Source organism: Anabas testudineus, chromosome 5 (assembly GCF_900324465.2).
Source record: "Anabas testudineus chromosome 5, fAnaTes1.2, whole genome shotgun sequence".
Lineage (NCBI taxonomy): Eukaryota > Metazoa > Chordata > Actinopteri > Anabantiformes > Anabantidae > Anabas > Anabas testudineus.
In genome coordinates this window covers 16,071,905-16,094,701 of record NC_046614.1, presented here as the reverse complement: position 1 = coordinate 16,094,701, position 22,797 = coordinate 16,071,905, and the positions used below count along the sequence as shown (strand labels likewise).

The following is a 22,797-nucleotide window of genomic DNA, read 5'->3' as shown; positions in this document are numbered from 1 at the left end:
TTTCACACGTGGGGTGTGAGTATTTTAATTTAATAAATTATTTTTAATCGTACTTTATTTTCCGTCAGGCGCCACACGGTCAGCCTCACTAAACAGAAACATTTGGGGTCCTTTCACTTCACATGTGCGTCTGCTGCTCTGCCATCGTGAGGAGACACCATGCCGAAGTCAAAGAGGGACAAGAAAAGTGAGCAAACACTTTTAAAATTGTATAATATACTAACACATTAAAGTATAACATTTATTAACCTGTTGCTTACATGTAACATTTGTCCGCGATAACTGAAGAGTAACGTTATTGAGGAGACAGGCTAATGTTAGCTTCTCCTGCTGTAACATATCTACGTTGTAGTTAGCTTCTGAATTGCAGCTTAAATACTTTTGTTTTAAAACGTCTTTAACTTTTCAGGGATAATATGAACCAGATTTGACAAGTGTAGTTGTAGGTGTGTATGTATAGTGGTTTATGTGTATCTATGTTACAGTGTTAACCTATTTCTGAATTCCGCTTTTCCAATGTTTGGCTAGTGAAACGTTAAAGGGAAGGATAATTATTGTGACCTGCTCTGTTGTTGTTTTTCAAAACTATGAGTAGATTAGATAAAAGTCTGTATTGTCATTTTATTTAACCATTTCCCTTACGAGATGAATTTTAAGTTAAAGATGTATTAGTACAGGAGAAGTTACACTTCTGTCATCTACTGACAGATAAATTGTAATTGATTATCTAATTAATTAATTGATTATTTTCCCTTTCGATCTTCCCTTTAGTTTCATTAACAAAAACAGCCAAGAAAGGCCTGGAGTTGAAACAGAAATTAATCGAGGAGGTGAGTGTCAGCTTTATATTCATGTGTTACTTCGTTGTCGACTTGTTTCAGACTAAACTTTCCTCCTGTTTGTCTTTTTAGTTACGGAAATGTGTGGACACATACAGAAACGTGTTCATATTCTCTGTGGCTAATATGAGGAATAACAAGCTGAAAGACATCCGGACAGCTTGGAAACACAGCAGGTAAATGCACCTGAAGAAGGTTTTAAAGGGGCACTCCTTGTGAAAACATCAGGTGTCTTGTTGCTCTGCAGATGACTTTTACCTTGGAGAGTACAATTGTGTAACACACATCTTGTTTAAATTATCTAAAGGTTTAATGTATTAAATTGTATGTATTTGATTTGGAGAGTACTTCTACTTTACTTTGGACTATTTCCTTTATTCTATACTTTCCAATTCCTCCAACTTTACTAAATACTAAACACTTGATTACTTCTTCTTCTACTCAGACGCCACAGGAAAATGTTTAACTGGATTCTCCTCTGTTCCACAGATTCTTCTTTGGAAAAAATAAAGTCATGATGGTTGCCTTGGGTAAAGGAGAAACAGACGAATACAAAGATAATTTGCACAAGGTAAGTTAGACGTCTTTTCGGTGTCAAGCTAGAAAATGTCGCAGTAACTACTGTAATGAATTTATGTTTAAATGCATAATTACTTATGATGCAGATCAGCAAGTATCTACGAGGAGAAGTGGGTGTACTATTTACAAATAAAACAAAGGAAGAAGTACAAGAGTAAGTAAAGCTTCACTTCACAGATGCTGCTTTCATAAATCATATTTTTTACATTTTCTATATGTTCTCTTTTAGGTATTTCGATCAATTCAAGGAGATGGATTACGCACGGGCAGGCAACAAAGCACAGATGGACATAACTTTGGATGAGGGACCCCTGGAACAGTTTACTCACTCTATGGAGCCACAGTTAAGGCAGCTGGGACTCCCCACTGCTCTGAAGAAAGGCAAGGCTAAAACATTGCTTCTCTTTTTTTGCAAAAAAAAAAAAAAAGTTAAATAGGTTAAATAACTGTAACATCTTTCTACTGTGACTCTAGGAGTGGTGACTCTGCTGAAGGACCATGAAGTCTGCAAGGAGGGAGACATTTTAACTCCTGAGCAGACTCGTATTCTGGTAAGTTTACACTTTACCTCAGGAACTGCTGACTGTGACACAGAGCACTGTGCTGTGGCTTACTTGTTATTGAGACTGACTCCTTTTTGTCAACAGAAACTTTTTGGTATCGAGATGGCAGAATTCAAAGTGCAGATCAAATGTATGTGGAACTCAGAAACAGGCGAGTTTGAGAACTTTGCTGGCGAGGAAGAGTCTGTACAGGACGACGAGGATGATGATGACGACGATGAGGATATTGCAGAATGAAACGGCAACATGCATTTTTAAGTCATCCTCGCCAACCTTCAACACCAGAGGGACATTGATGTTGAAATAATCTGACTGCCTGTGCTACCCCTGGAGTCTCGTCTTCTGTCATTTTTTCAAACCAAATCATCAACTTCTGTCCGTCACCTTGAATTTTATCTGTGGACTGAAACATTTCTTAGTAAACGCCAGTGACTGGAGTAAAGACTCAACGATCTTGACTCCACTTTAAGATTTCTCAAGATAGTGAGAAAAGGTGTTTTGAAAGTACATACATTCATGCGTTATATCAAACCAATTGATGCATTGTATCCTGTAACAAAAACATTTTGTGAGACAATATTTGATTTTTATTGTAAAGGTTTTAATTAATGCAGGCTCCTGAAAATTTCATCCTGACAAAATAGTTTAGGTTTTAATTTTAGTTTTTACAATAACAATGCTCTTCACATCAACATATACTGGTTTCCAATTAATCCATTCTAATGGAAAGTGACTAATTTCAAGTGTGATGTCAGGTAAAAGTAAAAAGTAGGTAGTTAAGGAGAACAAGGTTTTAGAAGATTTATTTTCCACAGAACGTTAATGATCGGTGAATGATTGAATGTGTGGCTCTATAGTTTAAAAGACATCAGTCCTCATCTGAAGTAGTTTGGACACTCGTGGGCTACAAGGTTCCAGGCTTCATTGAAGGCGGTGACCACTCTATCATCCAGAGGACCCTCCTCTGCAGCTGCCAAGTTCTGCTGAAGTTGCGCCATGTTTGACATGCCAATAATAACACCATCTCCAAGATCACCCTGAAACAACGCAGTAGTCAGATCAGTAAACAACAATGTAGTTTTGAAGAGGAAATGTTTTCCAGCTTTTGCTTTGTAACATTAAGGTGCAGGATTAAGGTAAGATAAGGTAAACTGTATTAATCCCCAAAGGGAAATTCAGGTAGTCTTGTAGATTAAGATAGTAGAAGTAGTTAGTATCATCTGCTGTGGGCTGTGGGGATCTTGTATCTTTCCGTCCTGCAATGCGGTGAGGTGAGTCGTCTGCTGCAGCTACTTCTCAGGTCCACGAGGATGTCGTGTAGGGGATGGCTGGTGTATTGTAGAATGGGCTCTGTCTTTTTCTGTATGCATTTCTCCACCACAGCCTCTATTGAGTCAAACCTCATTCCAGACACTGCAGCTCTTTTGCACCAGTTTGTTTCTATTCATGGTATTTTAGGATTCAGTGCATTTATATGCACATAAATAACCAAAGAAAAACTATAATTCTGTTGGTATTCATCTCCTGAGAGATGAATGAATTTATCATTTAAATTCAGTCTGTAATTTTAGGCGAGTAGAAACACAATAGATGGTTAGAAACTACAAGTTAGCAGCTGCTAACCGCAGCAGCAGTGACACCATGTGATAGACAGACAACATTAGAAAAGCAAAGTAATAGAACTGTGTACTGTAATCTCCTAAAATAAATATATCAGAGAGCACAATCTCATGTCACTGCAGCTGTCCATGCACAGTAGGTACCTTAAGTTCGGAGTGGTGGTACATCCAGCGCATGGCAGCAGAGGTCATGGTGGGTTTTTCTGAGCCATACACGGTCTCCAAGGCCTTTAGAACCACATCTATGGCCTGGAAATGACTTAGCTTCCAGTATCTTATAAATAAGAGAACAGTCACAGTTACTTTCTGGGTTTTCTCAACAGACTGCAAAAAATACCTAACATGTCATGCAACAATTATATAAAAGTTTTTTAGCACCTGTCCCTGTATGCAGCAGCCCAGCTGTTACCAAAGAATCGCCCTGCAGGTTGAGAACCATCTTTTTCTTCATAGTGATACTTCCCAGTCAGAAGACCGCCTGCAGATGAGAGACAACGTAAGAATTCTCACTTAAATTATAATTGCAAACGAGATTACAGTTCATCCTGAGAGGGACATGGGAACATTTGTCTGTATCAAACAGATAAATAATACCTGCAAGAGGATTGTATGCATAGAACCTCATTCTGTAATATCTCAGACATGGTAGCAGCTCTGTCTCAACCTGTCTTGTGGTGGCATTGTACATCCCCTGTCAAAGGATGTAAGGAGTGTAACTATTAGTGAAAGAGCTCAACATATAAACATATGTTTAAAAGAAAGACCCATAACATTTTTTTCAAGAAGACATCAAACTGAGTTGTGAAGAATGCTTAACAAGGTCTCTGGTTGAAAAAAACTACCACAATCCTGTAGATACTGTTGCATAAAACTGGTTTAAATGTCCACCCAGCTACAAGCACATAAATATTTAAAGAATATTCTAAAAACATAGCTCCTCGTATGGAGGGATGCAACATGGACATGTGTTGAGCAGCTGATTTATTCCCAGACAGACTTGACTGGAAATTTAACTGAAATACCTGATAAACACTTGGTGCAATCCAGTTGTTGTGTCGGCAGATGCAAACAATTTCAGCCACTTCCCATGATGCATAGTTCGACAGGCCGAGCTCCTTGAATTTTCCCTGAAGGTTGTATTTAAACAATGGGTCATAGTTTAATTGAATTTAATTTGTCAAACCAGACACGTACAACTTATTTAATCACATTACAAACTAGGATGTATGGAGTTTTTGACTCTAAACCTCTTTGTGCAGCTCATTGCAGGCCCTGAGAGTATCCTGGATGGGGTTTTGGTGGTCAGGAGCATGGAGGTAGAAAAGGTCCACACAGTCAGTCTGCAGGCTCTGAAGGGAGGTCTCCAGCTGCGAGCGCACACTTTCTGGCTTCAGGGTCTTCCCATCCCAGGGGTTGGCTTTGGTAGCAATGCTTACTGTTGCACAGAAAACATAAGCAAACAGAAATGTGCATGTTATTTATGTATTTATTATATTTGCAAGACAGTAAATACTGGTTAATCTGTGGGTGCTAAGGAGATAATTAAACTAGACTAGTTTATCTGGCCTTGGTTTTATCAGTAATAAAACAGCCTCTGCATGGAAAAGGCTTTGGCCATTTTTGATACCCATAATTCCAAGTTGGTGCCAGCTGGTAGCCTGAGGTACATTAACTAACTGTGGACAGCTTGGTTAAGGTAAAGTTAGCTGGTTGGAGCAGGAGTCTGTTCCTGGTCATCATCAGTGTGGAAACTCCTCATTCACCTGTTTTAGGAAGACTCATTCCTCCTATGATCGCCTCTGACTTCCCATCCACGTACATGAGGGCTGTGTCCACCTGGTTGTGTCCCCGGTCCAGGAAAGCCTTCACCATGTCCGCGCTCTGCTCGGCGTCCGCCCGACCCCCGAACGCCATAGTCCCCAAGATGGACACCGGCCGCTTGGCGTCAACCCGGGACAGAGACATGTTTCTACGAGCCACAAACCTCGGTAAGTGGACGAGGAGGCCTTTTAAACTGATGGGACTCTTACCAAGTGTGCAGAGTCTTCCTGTTGTCATTACGCACTGCATGCTGCTGCAGCCATGCGCAAAGTGCAAAGGTTGTGTAAGATTTAGGGTGCGTCGTAAAGTTATTCAACCTGTTTAAAACGCACAATTTGTCGAACCCCAAACCCGCTATTTGTTTCTTGGCTCTAGTTTGTTTAGGAGGTGCAAAGGTCGCTCTCTGCGATTACGTCCTGTTGTTTTTAGAGAGAGAGTTAATATTTATTCACGTCTATAGGTTGCATCATATGCAGGGCATTTGCCATGCTCAGTGCCCCCTGTAGTTCTTAATATTCACCACAAGGTGTCAGCAAATTGCCATTTTCTATTTAAAATGAGGTGCTCAAGAGTCTCTAAGTATGTAAATGTACAATTTTATTTATTTTTCTAATTTAAATTTTATTTATTGAAAGCATGCCTCACATTTTATAGTACATATGGACCCACTCAGAGGATTTTACTCTTCAAAGCCTTCTGCTTTACTACTCTAAGTCAAAACTGAGATTCTTATTTCAGTGTCAGTTTAGTTTGTTTTGTTTGACATGTTTCTCCTAAGTTGACAGGAGGGAATCATCATTGAGAGGTAAAGGAGATACTGTAAAATGTAATGAATGGAAAGTTTTATTGCAGTGCTGTTTTATTCTACAGTAGTTTTATTAACATGTACTGAATAATATACTGTGTGTATGGATATATTGCTTTTTAAAATTAATTTTAGGAACAAATAGAAACACACCAGACAGAATGCAAACTGAAACGAGCATCGCAACTTTGTCTTCAAGCTGTTTTATGCTGTTAAGTGTGTTTTTGTGAGTGGGGCCTGGGGCAGTGATTAGGCCTGGGTCCCAATTAACCCCCTCTTCACACAAATCTTCCTCCAGACAATTTGCCTTAAGTCCCACAAACCAATAAGCATAATTAGGCTGTTTTGAGAGCGTGTCTTATGGGAATGCCATGTCTAATTTTGAGGTGGTGGGGGATGTTTATTTGGTCTATACTAAATTTCTTAAATTTAAGCCACTTCTTCCATTTCTTCTTTCTATAAATTGTTTTTTATTTATTTATTTATTGTTTAGCATTTTGTCATCAACTCACCGTTTTGAATTAGAACTAAAGAAGCTTTTCAGGTCAGAGATGAAACATCTTTACGCATTTCCAGCCAGTCCCGTTTGGATAGAATAAGCACCTTGGAGATATCCACGACCCAGATGACTGAAAATCTCCACAGCCACGTGTAGTCTGCTGTGTACTTGAGGGGACTTGCGTGGAGTTTTTTTTGGTAGACTACACAAATAAACATAAACAAAGCAATCTGATCACTACCACTCTCTTTGGTTTTTGTGGAAGAATGACTTCTTGTTTGTCTCCACACATCTTACATGAGCTCTGATATGTCTGAAAACCGCTGATATAATTGGAACCGCATGCTGTGTGGCTGGGATCCTCGCAGGTTGCACGGACAACAGCGACCCGAGACTCTTCGGGGTCATGAACACACATGCGTGCAATGAACGCTTTGTTTAGAGAGCAGCGGTAGTCGGTCCTGACGGCTGACCCTGTGACCGCACCATCAGCTGTTTGCCCTGCACAGTGACTGCTCCACACCCCTCACCCCCCGCCTCAGCCACAAAACATCCTCTGCTGCTCCACAGGCGACAGTAGATCACTCACGTTGCCTTCAGATGCATTACCATGAGCCGTGTGCGTCATGCGTCAGCGTGTTGATCTCAATTCCGTGAGCTGTGTCACCATCACTTACAAACATAAAACAAACGGCATCATTAGTGAGAATAAATAAAGGTCTCTGCACAACGATTTGCTGCATCTGTAACTCCCTAAAACACACATTAACACACAGGTACGAGAGCGCACCAAAGCCCGGTTGATCCGATCTGTGACTCCGCTCATGAGCGCAGTTGGACGACTGCAGGATGTGTTGCGTGTGCTTCAGAAGCTGCTGAGGCTTTGGAGAGTTTATGGCACGCTTTGCATCCCCCCCACCTCCCAAACCGCTGCCATTAGGACCGAGTCAGTGGAGGGAGACCGACAGCGCGCAGCCTCCACAGGTTTTCGTCCGTCAGACCAACATCTGCAGCGTTCAGTCACTGCGCCACTTTGGCTCGGAGCGCGAACTCTTCCCCGCCTGTGATGGCTGTTTCATTTTTGAGTTGTATTTGTTGTTTCCACTCAGAAGATCTTTGACGCTCCAGCTGAGTTTCATCAAATTTACCGTTCTTCTATTTAGTGGTTTATTTATTGGATGATTGTTGTTTTTTTTTGGGTAAATGTCCGAGTTATTCCCATGAATGACTTTGGAAGTAATTCCCATTTTTTCAAAAACTAACCCAAGACGAGGAAGATGAATAGTGTTGTTTTTTCTTTTTTCCTAATATTTATTAAAGAGGCTCATGCGCTGCGTTATGACATCTCCAACAACAACAACAACCTCCAACCGTACATGTGAGTGAACTCTGTCCTCTGCTTTATTTAATGTGTTTAGATGGTACTTTACTTTTGGGAAGGTGTTTGTTCAGGTGCTGGTTCACCTGTACATGCGTCAACTTTTACCAAAGAGGCAGAAAACAGCCTTGTGTGATGTGTTTTTCTCAAAGGTATCAAACAGCAGCTGGATGACAGGTTTAATCTGATATTAAGCTCTTTCATCATGCACTGTAATTTACATGATTACATATTAGCTCCTTGTGGATGGCTCTGCCAGAAGCTGTTTGTTGACGTATAGACTCAGTCAATTTAACAGGCATTTTAAACTTCCAAATAATAAAGGAGTTTGAATTATGTGAGAAGGGCTCATCTGCTGGTACCTTGTCACCAACAACAGCATCGTTCTTGTGCAGTTATATCTATAGAGCAGGAGGTGGTAGTGACTGCTGTTGATGTTTTAAGATTCCTGTTGAACATCACATGCAGAACTGTCCTTTCTGTCCCAGGAGACAGACCACAGGAGTAAATGTTTCAAATATTGTGACTATTTATTTATTCTTTATTTATTATTTGGTGATGTTTGCACCATCTGACACAGGTGTGAACACATCAGCAGCAGCTCTACATGTTAACGAAGACAGGCTTTGTGGAAGTAGTGCAGCAGAAAACTCACTATGTGTCACCTCAGGGTGAAGTGGGAACTGTCTCCTCGTAGTGCTGGCGTTCAGTCTCATGCATACAAGTGAAAACATTTATGTTTTACTGAATTTCCAGTAAAAACATTATGTTTAATTTGAATTGTCTGAGACATTTTTTATGTTTTTCTTTTTTTTCTTGTTTGTTTATTTTAAAAAATATTTTGATGTTAAGTCGTAATTGGATGCAGACAATGCCTTCATATGTTTTTGTTTCTGAGCTACATGGCTTCCATCTAAAGATTTTTCTCATGTCTGGTTAAGATTTATTTTTTTCTACGCCACCCTCAAAGACTTTTTGTACCACCTTTCACATGATTATAGTTTAAGTTGAACTGTGTGCATTACCTTGTGCTTTCTAGCTCAGTGTTCTGAAAGGAGATGCTCTTAAGCTTTTTAGAAATACCAAAACCAGACATTATAAGCAGCTTTACACCTCAACAGGCAAATCTCTCACATGCATTACATAGCTGACAACTAGAAAATTCTTTATGCAACTTGCGTCCATCTTTCTGTTCCTGCCATATGTCTTACAGTGGCTAAATTGCCCCACTCCTGTCTGTACATTTTTCTACATTTAAAATGTTTTTAATGTATATTTTTCTATATTTAAAATGTTTTGAACTTTTTCCCTCCAGGCCCAATGTGTGTGCGGAGAGGGAGGTGACGCTGGTTGCCCAGAGGCAGCCGTGTGTGCAGGCCTTCACACGCATGGTTAAAGTGTGGAAGCAGGGCTGTGTGGGGCAGTCATGGTGCATGGGTTACGAGAGGAGGTGAGTGACACAAACCTTTTGTAGTCTCTCTACTCCTGCCTCACTGTGGCAAAAATATTCTTATGCAAACACTCTCAACGTCACCTGCAGCTTTGCTCATTAAGCCCTGGCTTCAGCACAGCATTAATTAATGGTTTCGTAGCCTCCATGAGTCATGCAAACCTTTTATGGGAAACGACATGATCATTTAACTTCCAAACGGTATCAAACAGGATGAGATCTAACTCCCTGATCTTCTCCTTCCTCTTCATCTCCCACTCTTGTTCTGTAATCACAGCTTTGAACCTCTCATACAGTTAAGTGCAAGGTGTAGCCCCACTCCACCGGGGTTGCTCTCTATTTAACACACAGACGCCTCTGCAGCCCACATTCCTTTGAAGGAGAGTCCTAAAGTTAACATCTCAACCTGTCTGTCTTTGTCAGTTTCAGGAGTTTCTCGCTGTGCTGCTCATGCTCGCTTTCTCAGCATTGTTTAACCGTGTTACAAACTCAAAGGCTGCTTTGAAGATGGCCTAGACTACAATTACTTGCTGTAAACAAAACATGTTTCCACAATGCGTAATGACCATGGGATCCTAAAGTACAGGGATGGGTAGTGTTCTCTGAAGACTGTCTGCCAGTCACACACTTTAAAACCATGCCTTTAAATGTTTGCTGATCATTACACTGCATCCATATCACTCAAAAGATCTGGAGCAGCCTCCTCAAATTGTGTCCATTTGTTTCTGAAGTATTCAGCTGCATTCATTTGTGGTAGACTTTAACTAGTATGATGTATGTGCAAAATATTAAGTCAGATAATCCTAATGAAAATATCTGTGTTCGCTCATACGTTTTAATTATTTCTCGTAAAGCTTCCTTAGTTTGTTTTATAGTTGACTTTTCAACAGGTTTGTTTGAAAGTGTTGTGATGTCTTTGACACTAACAGGACGGCGTACTACACAGCATACAGACAAGTGTACCGACAAGATTACCAGACTGTGCACAAGTGTTGTCCTGGATGGTCTCAACTTAACAGAGAAGCAGGTTGTCTGTATCGTAAGTATCTGCATTTCTTACGTTTTTGTTAGTTTGTTTTTTTTTTCTTAGGTAAAAATGTTCACTAGAAGGCAGTGTGTCTTTTCCTGACTCAGCAGGACAGATCCTTCAAACATCACCTCACCATTGGCACAGACCTCTGAATGAAAGGTTTCTAGAGAGAGGTCGAAGGGTCAAGAGGTTCTTCGCCCATTCAGACTCCTCAGCAGATGTTATCAGTCAGTGCCATGTCTGCAGCACTTGTGTCCCACAAGGTTCAGACGTGGACGCTGGGAAAGAATTCTCAAGTGTTCAAAGCGTTTGTGTTGACGTTTGCTCTCAAATTGGATTTGCATTGTAGTATCTTGTTCTACTCTGAAGCAGTTACAGTCTGAGGTCATGCTCTGCTGCAGTGCTTCTGTAAGTGATGATAGATAATCTGAAAGTTACAGTTTGCTTGGCTGGGTTTGTATTTTACAGTTTTCATTAGAGCTTCAAATATTGTCTCTCTAGTTGTGGTTCTCTGTTTAATACTGGGTTTTCATCAACAAAAGTGTCACTTGTCTCCTTCAGAGGTGCGACATGGCAGACATGACAGATTTCCATATTAATATGAAAATCACAATAAAGGTGCTCAAAATGAAAACCACTGGCTGTGGGTGGAAGTGCAAAGAAAACCAAATGTAATTCTCTCCACTGTCACTCCAGTGCACAGGTCCATGTTTGGACACGTAGTTCTACTGGTCACACCAGCGCTGCCAGCAACTCCTCTCCTTGTGGATAAGCTTAGGTTCACACTGCTCAGACCAGGAAGCCTCCTTTGATGGGATTTCACAGCCAGTGATCCACGTCGCATAAGCTGCATACCATAGACAGACACTTGGCAAAGTATTTCTGTAAACAGTTTGTCCCCCGTCCGTTAGACTGATAAGAAAGTTCACACTTCCCCCGTCCTGTGTGTCCAGCCTGGAAACATCCCGAGTCCAGTCACATTGCTCAACAGCCTTCTGGTGGGAAGCGGCTGCATCGGGGAGTGGGAGAAGATCTCCTGGATGTGCCTGTCATCAGTGTCTTATTATAGCATCTATGCTCTGTTAAAAGAGCTCTTTGTTTCCAAGGAGAAGGTTACAGTATTGAATTATACAAGGCAGCATTACGCTGTCTTCTCTTAAATGAGTCTGGTTTGTTTTAAAACACGTCTTAGACATTCCTCAGGACTGCCCAGTGTTTCCCCTCACTTTAGTAGATCAGGGGGGATTTTGTTTCTCTTTTCGTGTGACAATGGCTGCTCTCTTCGACAAGAGGCCGGGCTTTTATCTCTGTAACCAAAGACGTGGCAGCACTTTGAGTTGGGACAAACTAATCACCCTCCTCTCTGAGCCATTGAACCAGGATAAAAGGAAGCTCAAACTACAATCCCCCCCCCCTCTCCCGCTCCCGCACACTCACTGCACTATCTGTACTGTACCTCAGTCAACACAATGTAATCTGTGGAGCTGTTTTCAACAGCACCTCCAGCAACCAGAAGGAAAAATCTGCTCTCCAAAATGTTCAGCTTTAACAAATCCTCTGAAACCCCCCCAAATGACGGGAAGATGAGAATGCTTTGAGTTGAGATAGTGATTTAGTGTCTGACACTTTTGAGGTTTCTTTTGGCTTTTGTCCTCTGCCCCGTTTCTCTCTGTGTGTGTTCCCTAATAAAATGCCAGTGTAATGTAATTAGGCTAATGACCTGCGGTTATTGTGAGGCAGTTGACTGGAATTGAGGGTCTAATCATGTTGTAGATAAAGCGCACACTCAGCGGCTGTAAGTACTTAAGTGCCTGGTCCTTCCTTTAGGTCACCTGTGTTTCTCTTTGTCCTCTGCATCTGCTCTTTGTACAGATGTTGATGTCCTCTCACAGTACTGCACTTCATGCACTCATGTTGCTCTCCAGCAGTTTTACTCAGCGTAATTAGTCACATATTTAGAGGAAGACTACACCACAACACTGCACGGCATGTCTGGTTGTTTTCACGTTTCATTCTGCTGTTTTGACCCCATCAATTTAGTTTTCCATGTTTTTTTGTTTCAGGGTACATCATCTAATTATAAAGGTTTATGAGTTTTCCATTGACAAAATAGCGTTAATTCAGACTTCTTGAGCAGTTTGAAAACGACAGATTTCCAGTTTTTGTTTTCCGGTAAGTGCAGAGTAGAGAGTTATCACCATGTAGATGCAGTATGCTGGAAAAAGCCGTTGTAGAGTTGAAGTAAAAATCATTCTGACATTGGAGAAGACCAGAAAATGGTTGACGTGTTTAAAAGTCAGTTATTAAAGTAACTGGAGATTAAGTAAGGCCCAAACCTATTCAGTGTCTTTGCATCTTCTCACTTCTTCTCTTCTCAGTTGAAGTGTGGAGCCGACATCGAGTGTTTGAAACCCCCGGCTCCCTAAATGCAACTGAGATGACTTTTGCGTTTATGTAAAGGCTCTAATTGTCTCATTCACTATCTGGTTCTCTTGACACTGAAGAGCTTGTGACTTGGTGATGGCGACTTCCTCCACTTTAAATGTTTGGAGCACTGCTTGGCCAACTAGTGAAACCTTTTACCAAAGAAGCCATTGGCTTGGTGAGGATGGATGGGGTTTAGACGGGAGAGGAACAGAGTGGTTATGTTGATTGATGACAACAATGAGCTTTGAGACAGGGGCTGAGGAGCAGGGACAATGGCTCCTCCGGTTTGTCGTCCTCGTTAACTGCTGAATAGGAACTGGCCCCATTTCTTTTTGTTGTGGGACCAGACCAGTGAAGGTAGTTACACTTGATATAGGCCCAGAAGCCAGAAAAGAGGAAATGGCCCTCCATCTATCCATTGGGTGGTCTGTGTGTGTGTGTGTGTGTGTGTGTGTGTGTGTGTGTGTGTGTGTGTGTGAGTGACACAGCAGCAACTGAAAACATCACGCATTCACAAATCTACACTTGTCTAGATGCATGTTGCATTTGTGTAATTGAGTTTGTTTGATCTGTCCAAACACCACATGTGGTTTTGGATCTGCTGACTCACATGCAGCAGAGCTTTTGTGACTTGTTTGTTAAACTGCTGTCAAATGATATCACGGTGACAAGATGCCCGCTTACTCCACAAAAAGGACCCACTCCTGCAGGATTAACTGTTAAAACTATACTTACTGTCCTCAAACAACAATGTATGCTACACGAAAGGCTCCAGATATTGTGGTATTTTGCCTCTAGTTTCATAGTATCGAGCTCAAATGGTATTTAAAGTCTTTCAAAGGAACCTGTCAGAGGTCATCTGACATAGCTGTTCCTGGTTTTCACTGAAACTCTTTGAAATGACCCAGCTTGCTGCATAGCAAGCCGTCATTTGTTGCCTCAAAATACAGTACTCTGCTGTGTGCGTACCAATTATGGCACCAAACAGAGTCCTGAGTGCAGGCCTTTGTGTCTGTGAATTGCCCCAAATGCGGTCTCGCTCTGGGGGTTAAACACATCGGCGGAGCATAAACGCAGGGTTGGTCCCCCCCCCCCCTTCAGAAGCTTTGAGGGTGACACCTGCTCTGTGGTTTTCAGTCTCTGACCCCTGCTCTGACCATCTCTTATTTTCGTAGAAGCTGCTAATCCTCTTAGATGGTGTCTTTGTCGTAGAGTTGAGGCATCCGCAGCGACAGATGAGTGAGTTTCATGCCACGCTACATGCCACATTAAGGAATTATTTCAAGGAAGATTAAGCAGTGTAAGGGGGGGGGGTGATGGTGCAAAAATGCACCGTTAGCTGCCAACATTCCTGTCTCACGTCTCAGAAGGGGGAATGTACAATCCCCTTGTTGTCGCAGAACTATGCTACTCTGAGAGTGACTCTGAGAGACATCTGACCTCCTCATTTGTTGCTGGTAATTTAGTTCATTAAAAGCTTTTTCACCACAATTTAGCAACAGCTCATTAATTTAGTCTCTCACACTTGGTGGTAAAGTTATTGTCCGCAAGAATTTGGATCTAGTGGAAACTGTGTAAATACCGCTGACCACGGAGTAATGCATTTTCTGCTCCTCTCATCTGTTGCTCTCACCACATTAGAAAGTCACAGAAGTGAGTATTATGTTGTAACTGTACACTGTGTAATGTAATTTATCATGAAAATATATCATACACAGTCTTGAGGAACTGGAATTCATCATAAGCTGAAGAGCAGTGGTGATATTGTCTTCCTGGTGGAGCTGCATTTATTTGCTTTTACAAATTGGATAAATATTAATAACTCTTAAGCAAAACATAGGTTTATTTTTACACTGTGTAGAGTAGTGCATGTGTAGGAGATGGCAGGAGGAGCAGGTCTGTTCAGGGTTGCGTGTGTAGTACGGTATGCTGTGTGTGTATTAGTGGCTTTTTTGTGGTAAACTCCGCGGACGGTCCAACTGTTGAGCAGGTGGCTGAGGACGAGGCCAGATGACATGCGGATGTTTAGACTAAGCACCGGTCTCCAGGGAGCTCCGTGGATCTACTGAGAAACAAGGGTGAAATTACTGTGGCTCATCTGTGATTATTGGAGATCACTTCTTCGTGTCCAGCCTCTTTGTCTGGATAAGTTATGTTATTCCATGGCTGACATAAGACAGATGAAGCTGCACCGAAGACACACTCGAACCAGCCAACTTTCTTTTTGCATCCTGAAGCATCAACGTTCACTTTTTTGATAAAGTGTATAAAGAGTTTGTGTAGATATTCAGATTAGATTAGAGCAAGTGATGCTACTTAAATTTAAATGAAATTACACCAGTCTCTTTTTTATTTAAATGTATTATCTACAGGATAATTTCCACTATTTCCAGTAATGCATTCAAATATTCTATGTTGAAAGGTTGGGGTCAAGAAACAACAGTAAGAACATGGATGAGATCTTTAGGAGATGGTCGGGATCACAGCTCTTCTTTTCAAGCCGTTCTGAGCATATTGATACTAACGCCAACATCATGTACGGCCAATAAATAGCATCAGAACCAGCAGTGCCTGGTGTGGCGATTGGTGCCGCCTCCAGTTGGATTAGATAGACAAAAAAATGCAAATCTGGCAGGAGATGGTCAGTAAAACTGGCATTCAGGCCAATCTCCACAGTCACACAAGGAAAGAGTTGGCATTTAAATTCCTCTTGTGATTAGCTGGAATGTTTTTTAATTTTATTTCACTCCCAGCGTCGACATGTTGCCAGTTGGGACGATCAATGATAGACATCGGTCTTCTGGACCTGTCATCACTAAGCACTGTACTCTGCTCAGCACAGTGCAAACAACAGGCTTAAACAGCTGTGTCTTACTTCACCGGGAAGTTAGACTCAACACACATCAGACAAGCGTACAGTGTGTGGAATGTGGCTGTGCATCTCTGAGGAGGATCCATGTGTCGTGACCGGCCGACTGGCTCTCACTGTTTGTGTCTTGGATTCTTTGAATTCACCGAGGCCACTGGTTATAAAAGATGGAAGAGCCACACTCGCCCTGCAGCTCTCTGCGTCACCCACAAGTCATTCTCAGGTTATTGTCAGGTAACATTCTCAACCTGTGCTGGAAAGAGACCACTTAGGTCATCCCATTCTGCAAAAATGGAGTCTAGAAGTTTCTTTTTCTTGGCTAACAGCCTGACCTTATGCTCACAGAGAGCCAAGTTGTAGATTCCTCTTACATTGGTTGGTGTGAATGAAGGAGTATCGCTGCTCTTCTCCAGTCAGGAGTTAACAGGCCGATGATGATGCTTTGAAAGAGAGAGGTCGATGTTTGGAGCTGCAGACGTTGACATGTCATGACAACAGCCAGGTGTCCTTGCTTCACTCATCTTATTCCTTTTCTGTCTGTCTTCTTTTACCACCTCGTCCGTCCACACGGACACGTGCAGCGGTCTGTAGCTACGGCGTGTGCTTCAATGGAGGCCAGTGTCGGGAGGGATCCACCCAGCTCTGTGACTGTCCTGCAGGATTCAACGGACCCAGCTGCCAGTATGGTGAGTGGAGACAGTGTTTACATTTCACCTACATCTGTTTTTAGTTGGTGTACAGTATGAAATTTGAAAAATTAAAACTACTAAAAGTAGGAATGAGGAGAACTCTTCAGATTGATTGAAACTTTCCCAAGTGATTGAAAACCTTTTCCAGGCTACTTACTGTATGCGATCCTGTAATTCGGATCTATTTCACTCAGATCTCCACTGAACTTTGTCTGAGTGATCACCTTTCTCTTTCAGTCAATGGGAATCTCCTCACATCAGCATTTGGCTTCTTTAGCAGCACAACTATTTTATCAGCAGCTCCACTGTTGCATTTGAGCTGTTGAAGTTAAACAGTGGAGGATTCTGTTGTTTTTCTGATAACGCCACACGACAGGAAATTCCTCTGTGTCAAGTGTTTTACCAGATTCATCCATCTCTACCTCAAATTAGCCCTTCCTCAGCACTACATACTTTGTTGCATAAGTCAAGTCCAAAGTAAAAATCCCGGTCTGTAGGAAGTCGGGTCACATTCTGTGACTCTGACCTGACTGTCCGCCCGTTGGCCAGCATCCAGTATCTCCCAGTTCATTTCTAACGGCCTACACTGCTGTGTGCTGGTGTCTGTGTTGCTTTGCAGTACCACTGCCAAAACAGTAAGTGGTTCTATGGCACTGTGTACTACCAACAATGGCAACAGAAACTGAACCTTATTGTTGGAGTTGCAGCTGATAGATGTCGAGCAGTTACTAAAATTTTTGTAACTCAGAATAGAGAAGACGTTGGAGTGCTCTGTACACAACCACGCAGACAGCAACAACTCTTTGGTCCAGTCAGTTGCATCACAGCAATGTGTAGTTGCATTTCTGGGGAGGTGCACATCAGGCTACAGGCAAGTTATGCATCTTTTGTCTTCTGAGTTATGTTTGGAGATGTTTGCATATGTGTTGCTTTTATACTTGAATGAAAGACGAACCCTTTTATTAGAAGTAGACTAGATCTGTTTGAATTAACATCACTGTGGCGTTAACTAATTACTGCACTCAATTGTTAAATCTAAAGGATGAGATGGGCCTGATATTTCTTATACTCGTCTGCTAGCTGCTCCGGTTTTGCTCCTGTTTTCTTTGTCGTCTTCATTTCCTTTTTGTTTCTATTGCTCTTCTCAACTTGTTAATATTAATCAGCTCACTGCGTTGGGCACAACTAGCCCAACGCATTGACATTTGGTTGATGTGCAGGTCGGCCCCTTTGCAAGCCTCTGACACCCACCTCTACGTATGTCTATGTAGATGTTTGCATACCTACGGACAACCATAACTCTCCCATACGTAGAACATAGAGCTGACGCAGAAGCATAAACCAAGCCTTAAACTTCCAGTGTGAAAATAACGATCACTGCTCTAAAGAGCACCTGTCTTTCCTGTACTTTTGACATCTAATGTTAAACTATCAAGCAGAACATAAATAACAGTAGAAGGTTCTGGTGCAACTGCACTTACACCGTGCATGAAAATGCAGTCAGTCGAAACATATACATGTAATATTGAGTTCCTTATGAGACGGGGTATTCTGGTCTGTTGCATTAATCTTAATACCCTGAACGTACACACTTAACACTGCACACTGTTCTGTATCTATTGTATTCACCCCTACTGAAAAGATTTGTGGAAAAATAGCCACTAGGCCAGTTTAAGTGGTGTCTTATTGGTTATTGTTCAAGTCAACACCTTTGCTATGTTCACTATCTACAGTTAACCGTACGCCTCCATAGGTTCTCACCTGTTTCAGCTTCCAGTCAGGCTCCGAGCTGCACTAGATATCAGTGACAACGTCACTTCACTTAAAGATTCACTCATCATTTAATCACTTTAACCTGTCCTCAGCAGCATTCCTCTGCAATTGCGTGTGGTGATATCCCCTTGAAATACTTTTGATGTGGTTCGTCCATGTTTGTGTAGAGTAATTCTGTGTAGTTATGTCGTTCAGAGGGGCCAATTAGTGCCGTGCTTTCAATATTTGTCTGTGGCTGTCATCTGTTTTTCTTGTCTGTTATGTACAAGACAATAATTACTATAGTTTTTTGTGGCCTTTGTGCCTGGAGGGTCTGGTCCTTTCAAAGACAACAAATAGCACTTTTTGAACCTATTGAACCATAATGCTGTCATACAAGTGATCACTCAAAATTGTGAAGACATAGAGCCGGCGGACCAATGGGCAGGTGCTGTCATTATGTGTTAAAGCCATTGCTCGGCCCAGTGAGCTGAAACTATTTCAGACAGAGGGTCAGAAGAGGTACATACTTATGAGCTGAGTTTTTGGAATTATAACTATTTATGAATAAAATCTTAACTTGACATAAACAATGGAAACAATAACACATATTCCGTGAAATTTGATGCGTTTCATTATTATGTGCAACGTTTTGATGTTTCCTCTATTGTTCTCTGAGCTTTTCTCACAATTTTGAAGTGAGTTGCAGCTCAGTAGAATTAAAATGTGATGGCAATTTAGTCATTATGAAGCAATTTAGCGTTTTTAGAGTTTCTGAGTGCTAAATCGTTCCTTTTGTCATATTTGTTGTTGCAGAGAATATATTAAATCTTACACTGCTGTAGTTTCCATTCAATTGCTAATATATTGGACTTATTATGGAACTGAATTGAACTTTATTCTTGTTTTTCCCTGAAGACCCTTTTAAAACCCTGCTCTGTCTTTATCCAGTGAGCTTTAGTCACTTGGTGCCTCATGTATTTGGTATCCAGCCTGTCAACAGCAGACAAGTGGTGGTATCCTCTGGGATCAACAGCTTCTAAGGCTTTTAGACCTCTGGCAGGACAGATGTCTTCATACCAGCTGACATCTGGGCTCGACCACAGACAAACAGATGAACAGAAATCTAGGCAGTCGCTCATTGTAACATAAAACTTTACTATCTTCCTTCAGGAATCTTGAAATATATAAAAGCTGCCTTATGTATGCTGATCTGAGGTGAAGGATAAATGAAAACAAAACAATAAAACCGATTGTGTTTATAGGGTTTGTTTGACATAAGTACGAGGAGGCAGTGATACCAGATGTAACCAGATATTCAAAATACTGTATTTGTTACTTCTCCCCAGCAGGTTTGATGTTTTTATGAGTCTTATGTTTGATGATAATGTCACAACCCCAAACTGAAAATAACTGAAAGAGCCCTTTCTGTCACAGCAATAGTTTCTTTTTTACAAAGTTCTGAACCATAATCTCATGTCTTGTCTGGGTTTGGGGTCATTTTACTGCCAAGAAGACCAGGTTGTTCTACACATCACTCAGTACAGAGTCTCTGCTGACGACCATCATCATTTTTCTGTAATATTTGTTTTAAAGTGGACTCCAGCTCTTTCAGAGGCAGGCATGTCTACTTAAAAAAGAGTTTACCTGTGCACTTGTGAACCTGTACTGAACATGGTTACTCCTCTATCACTTTTCTCCACTTCTCCGTAGACCAGTTTTTCTGGTTTTTGCACCACTGAACTCTTGTGTGCATTTATCTTTGTAATGACGGGTTTACAGTTTGCACTGCATTCCCACTGTAATATGCCTCCCTATGTAATTGTCTATGGACTGTATTCGCAGACACAGTCTGATCTTGTCCTGCATTGACCTTTGCAGCCTGATGGAGAGTTAATGTGCTGTTTTTATCACTAAAGCACATCAAATCTGTGCTGTCGACTAGTTTTTAACACTACAAGCTGATGTTTTTCTCATAGTCACTCAGAGCTTTTACTTTTGTCATCAGTCTTTTTCTGTTCATCTCTCTCTTTGTTCATTGTCGGACAGCTTTTCATAATGTTTAATGATGTTTCAGAAGGTTTTGTGCTCCAGTTTATCTTAAGACGTGTGAGGGTGATTGTAGATGTTTGTCTTAACATTACCAGGTCCTCCTCTAATAGCTTTCCTACTCTGAAATTACTCATGTCCAGTAGCTTGTTGTAACCTGTCTTATTGTCACGCCTCCTCATCTCTCACTCATACCGACAAAGACTGTCTTGAAAAGGTCACGAAGAAGGTTGTGTAGCTGCTCCATGTTTGTTGAATTTTGATTAATTTGCTTTCCTTTCCTGTTGCCAAATGTCTCTTTCTGTTTTGCATGTTTGTCATGCATGCAAGGTTTATTCCTGCTTAGTCACAGTAACCACTGTAGCCCATTAGGGCCAAATGTGACAGAAATGTGGGTGGTTCATGCCTCCCAGATTTCAAGTCCCAGTTAACACGTTAGTGGCATGTTTATAAGTGTTGCTTAACTCTAACTGTTGGTTTTAAACAAGAATGTTACAAGGCAATAATGTGGTGTTTTGCTCCTCTTTTTAAATCAGCAATGAATAAAATCAGCCGTCACTGTAGTGTTATTAGTGTAACTCTGTGCTTAATTAAGCTGATTTATGTGTCAGTGACTTTTGCTGTGTTGTTCTTCACTGAAGATTGCAGGGAAGCAGAAAGGTCAAAGGTCAAACCACCATGTGGCCCCAGTCTGTTGCTTGCAGACTGGAAATGTCCATGACTGGACTCACTGGTCATGAACAGTAGGGATGCTATATGGCATCTGGTCCTATTTGAAAACCCGGAGCGACTGCTTCCCATCATCATCACTGCTGCTCATCGAGCCTGTTCCACTGAAAAGATTCTTAGTGCTACTGTAGTTCCACCACGGCAGCATGGAGCAATAAGAGACAAACGGAGCAAAATAATAATTAAGTACAATAGTAGTGGCAAAAATGGAGTCTGTTATTTTTAGGGCATGCAGGCTCACGTGGGCTCCTGTTGTAAAACAGAAGATTACTTTACTGTATGGTGAAACCATTTCACACATGCTGCTTGTCCTGGCAGGAGTACAATCAGTTGATTAGTGTGGAAACACTTTGAGTTTGCTTTTTCTTAGGTTAAATATATAACATATCTGCTCCCTTCATGTCGGAGCAGCGTAACGAGAGAGGTGCTTTCAGTAAGCTGGCATCGGGACCCTCCCCACTGTAAAAATAAATCCCTGAACTCTGAGTTCCATTGAAAGGTTTTTACTTGGGATCAAGAAAAACATTTGAGAAACCTCCATGCTGAGCTAGCTGAGCACTTAAGTGAGGAATTGCCTCCAAATGAAAGACACATGCATGCAGTGGTCCGCTCGGAGATAAGACAGCTGCTTTGCTTCAGCACTGATGTATTACATGATCCCATTGTGATGATTAGCCGGTGTGCTCATAATTTTATCAGGCCTTCTTTGACTAACAAACAGTGGAAATATGCATAGTTTTTGGTGTGCTGTGAGAAAGTACATGCTCCAGGAGGACAAGGAAGTGGAGTAGATCCAACATAGGAAGAATGTGAGACTTGCATTAATACACTGCAGAACTGACATCTGCAGTAAAATACCTTGGCGTTCACTGTTTGATAAGCTTTAATAAAACAATTTGGTCACCAAGTAGCTGTGAGCTGTGTGTAATTATACTCCAGGAATATCACACTTGATGCTTTGCAAACTATCGTACATCATAACGGAAACATGTTGGGTGGTAAAAAGGCTGATAACTCAAATGCTTATATTTAATTTTACTCTTCGCTAAATGTGAGCATGGACGACCTCAAAGCCGTGGACCTTATAGCTGTGAGATGCCCGGCTGCAGCCTGACTGGTGTGTCCATCCTCGTACTGTATAATCCCTGTATAAAATTAATTTTAGCCGCTCACAGTCTGGCTGTGAGGCCGCTTATTTAAGTGGGAGAGAAGAAGTTATAAAAGTCAAAAGCCTGATAATGGGATTGTAAATGTCTAGAAGGATCACAAGCGGTGTGAATCACTTTCAGGGTTTCTCTTTTCCTGTCTGATGGGTTTAACAGGAAACGGCTGTGAACAGGTTGAAATCTGCTTTTTCACTTTTGCTTGGAGAGAATTAGAGCTTAGTTTCTATCCTCAAGCTCTGGCACAAAAAAAATGGTTAAAAGAGGTGTTTCAGGAGCAGTGAGCACGATCAGATGATCACATAATCTTGCTGTTCAAAACCTGTTTTGAATGTGTTGTTTTTTTATATATAATTTCTCCCATCAACCATGAATTGGAGTTTGAAGGGACCATTCAGAGTTGCTGACATGTTTTCTGTTTTATACAATTTGAAGGTTTAATCCTGTTCTTTGAGTATTGTTAGCAGCCAGTATAGCGTGACTTCCAGAGCAGCTGAACTGAGAGAACCAGACGCTCCTAGCAAATGTTTTCTCAC

The 22,797-nt window shown here is 41.4% G+C and overlaps 3 protein-coding genes across 3 annotated transcripts in view; 2 read left to right on the top strand and 1 right to left on the bottom strand.

Moving 5' to 3' along the window:
- The first annotated feature begins 76 nt into the window (after positions 1-76).
- On the top strand, positions 77-2,675 carry mrto4 (MRT4 homolog, ribosome maturation factor). The gene is made up of 8 exons (XM_026349624.1): positions 77-187; positions 772-830; positions 912-1,015; positions 1,329-1,410; positions 1,505-1,572; positions 1,648-1,799; positions 1,893-1,969; positions 2,066-2,675. Exons 1-8 carry the CDS (start codon positions 160-162, stop codon positions 2,216-2,218), a joined length of 723 nt encoding a protein of 240 aa, XP_026205409.1. The 5' UTR covers positions 77-159; the 3' UTR covers positions 2,219-2,675.
- Positions 2,561-5,780, bottom strand: akr7a3 (aldo-keto reductase family 7, member A3 (aflatoxin aldehyde reductase)). Its single transcript, XM_026349623.1, has 7 exons — positions 5,364-5,780; positions 4,848-5,035; positions 4,623-4,727; positions 4,195-4,291; positions 3,979-4,078; positions 3,745-3,874; positions 2,561-3,018 (listed from the first exon to the last, which is right to left on the bottom strand). The coding sequence occupies exons 1-7, from the start codon at positions 5,668-5,670 to the stop codon at positions 2,857-2,859; spliced, it is 1,089 nt and encodes a 362-aa protein (XP_026205408.1). The 5' UTR covers positions 5,671-5,780; the 3' UTR covers positions 2,561-2,856.
- Positions 5,781-7,737: 1,957 nt separating this feature from the next.
- megf6b (multiple EGF-like-domains 6b) overlaps positions 7,738-22,797 on the top strand; it is a 47,343-nt gene continuing 32,283 nt past the window's right edge. The window contains exons 1-4 of the mRNA XM_026347297.1: positions 7,738-8,103; positions 9,419-9,553; positions 10,483-10,592; positions 16,461-16,565. Of these exons, the coding sequence (XP_026203082.1) occupies positions 8,003-8,103; positions 9,419-9,553; positions 10,483-10,592; positions 16,461-16,565 (451 nt within the window). The 5' untranslated portion in view covers positions 7,738-8,002. The remainder of the gene's footprint in view (positions 8,104-9,418; positions 9,554-10,482; positions 10,593-16,460; positions 16,566-22,797) is intronic.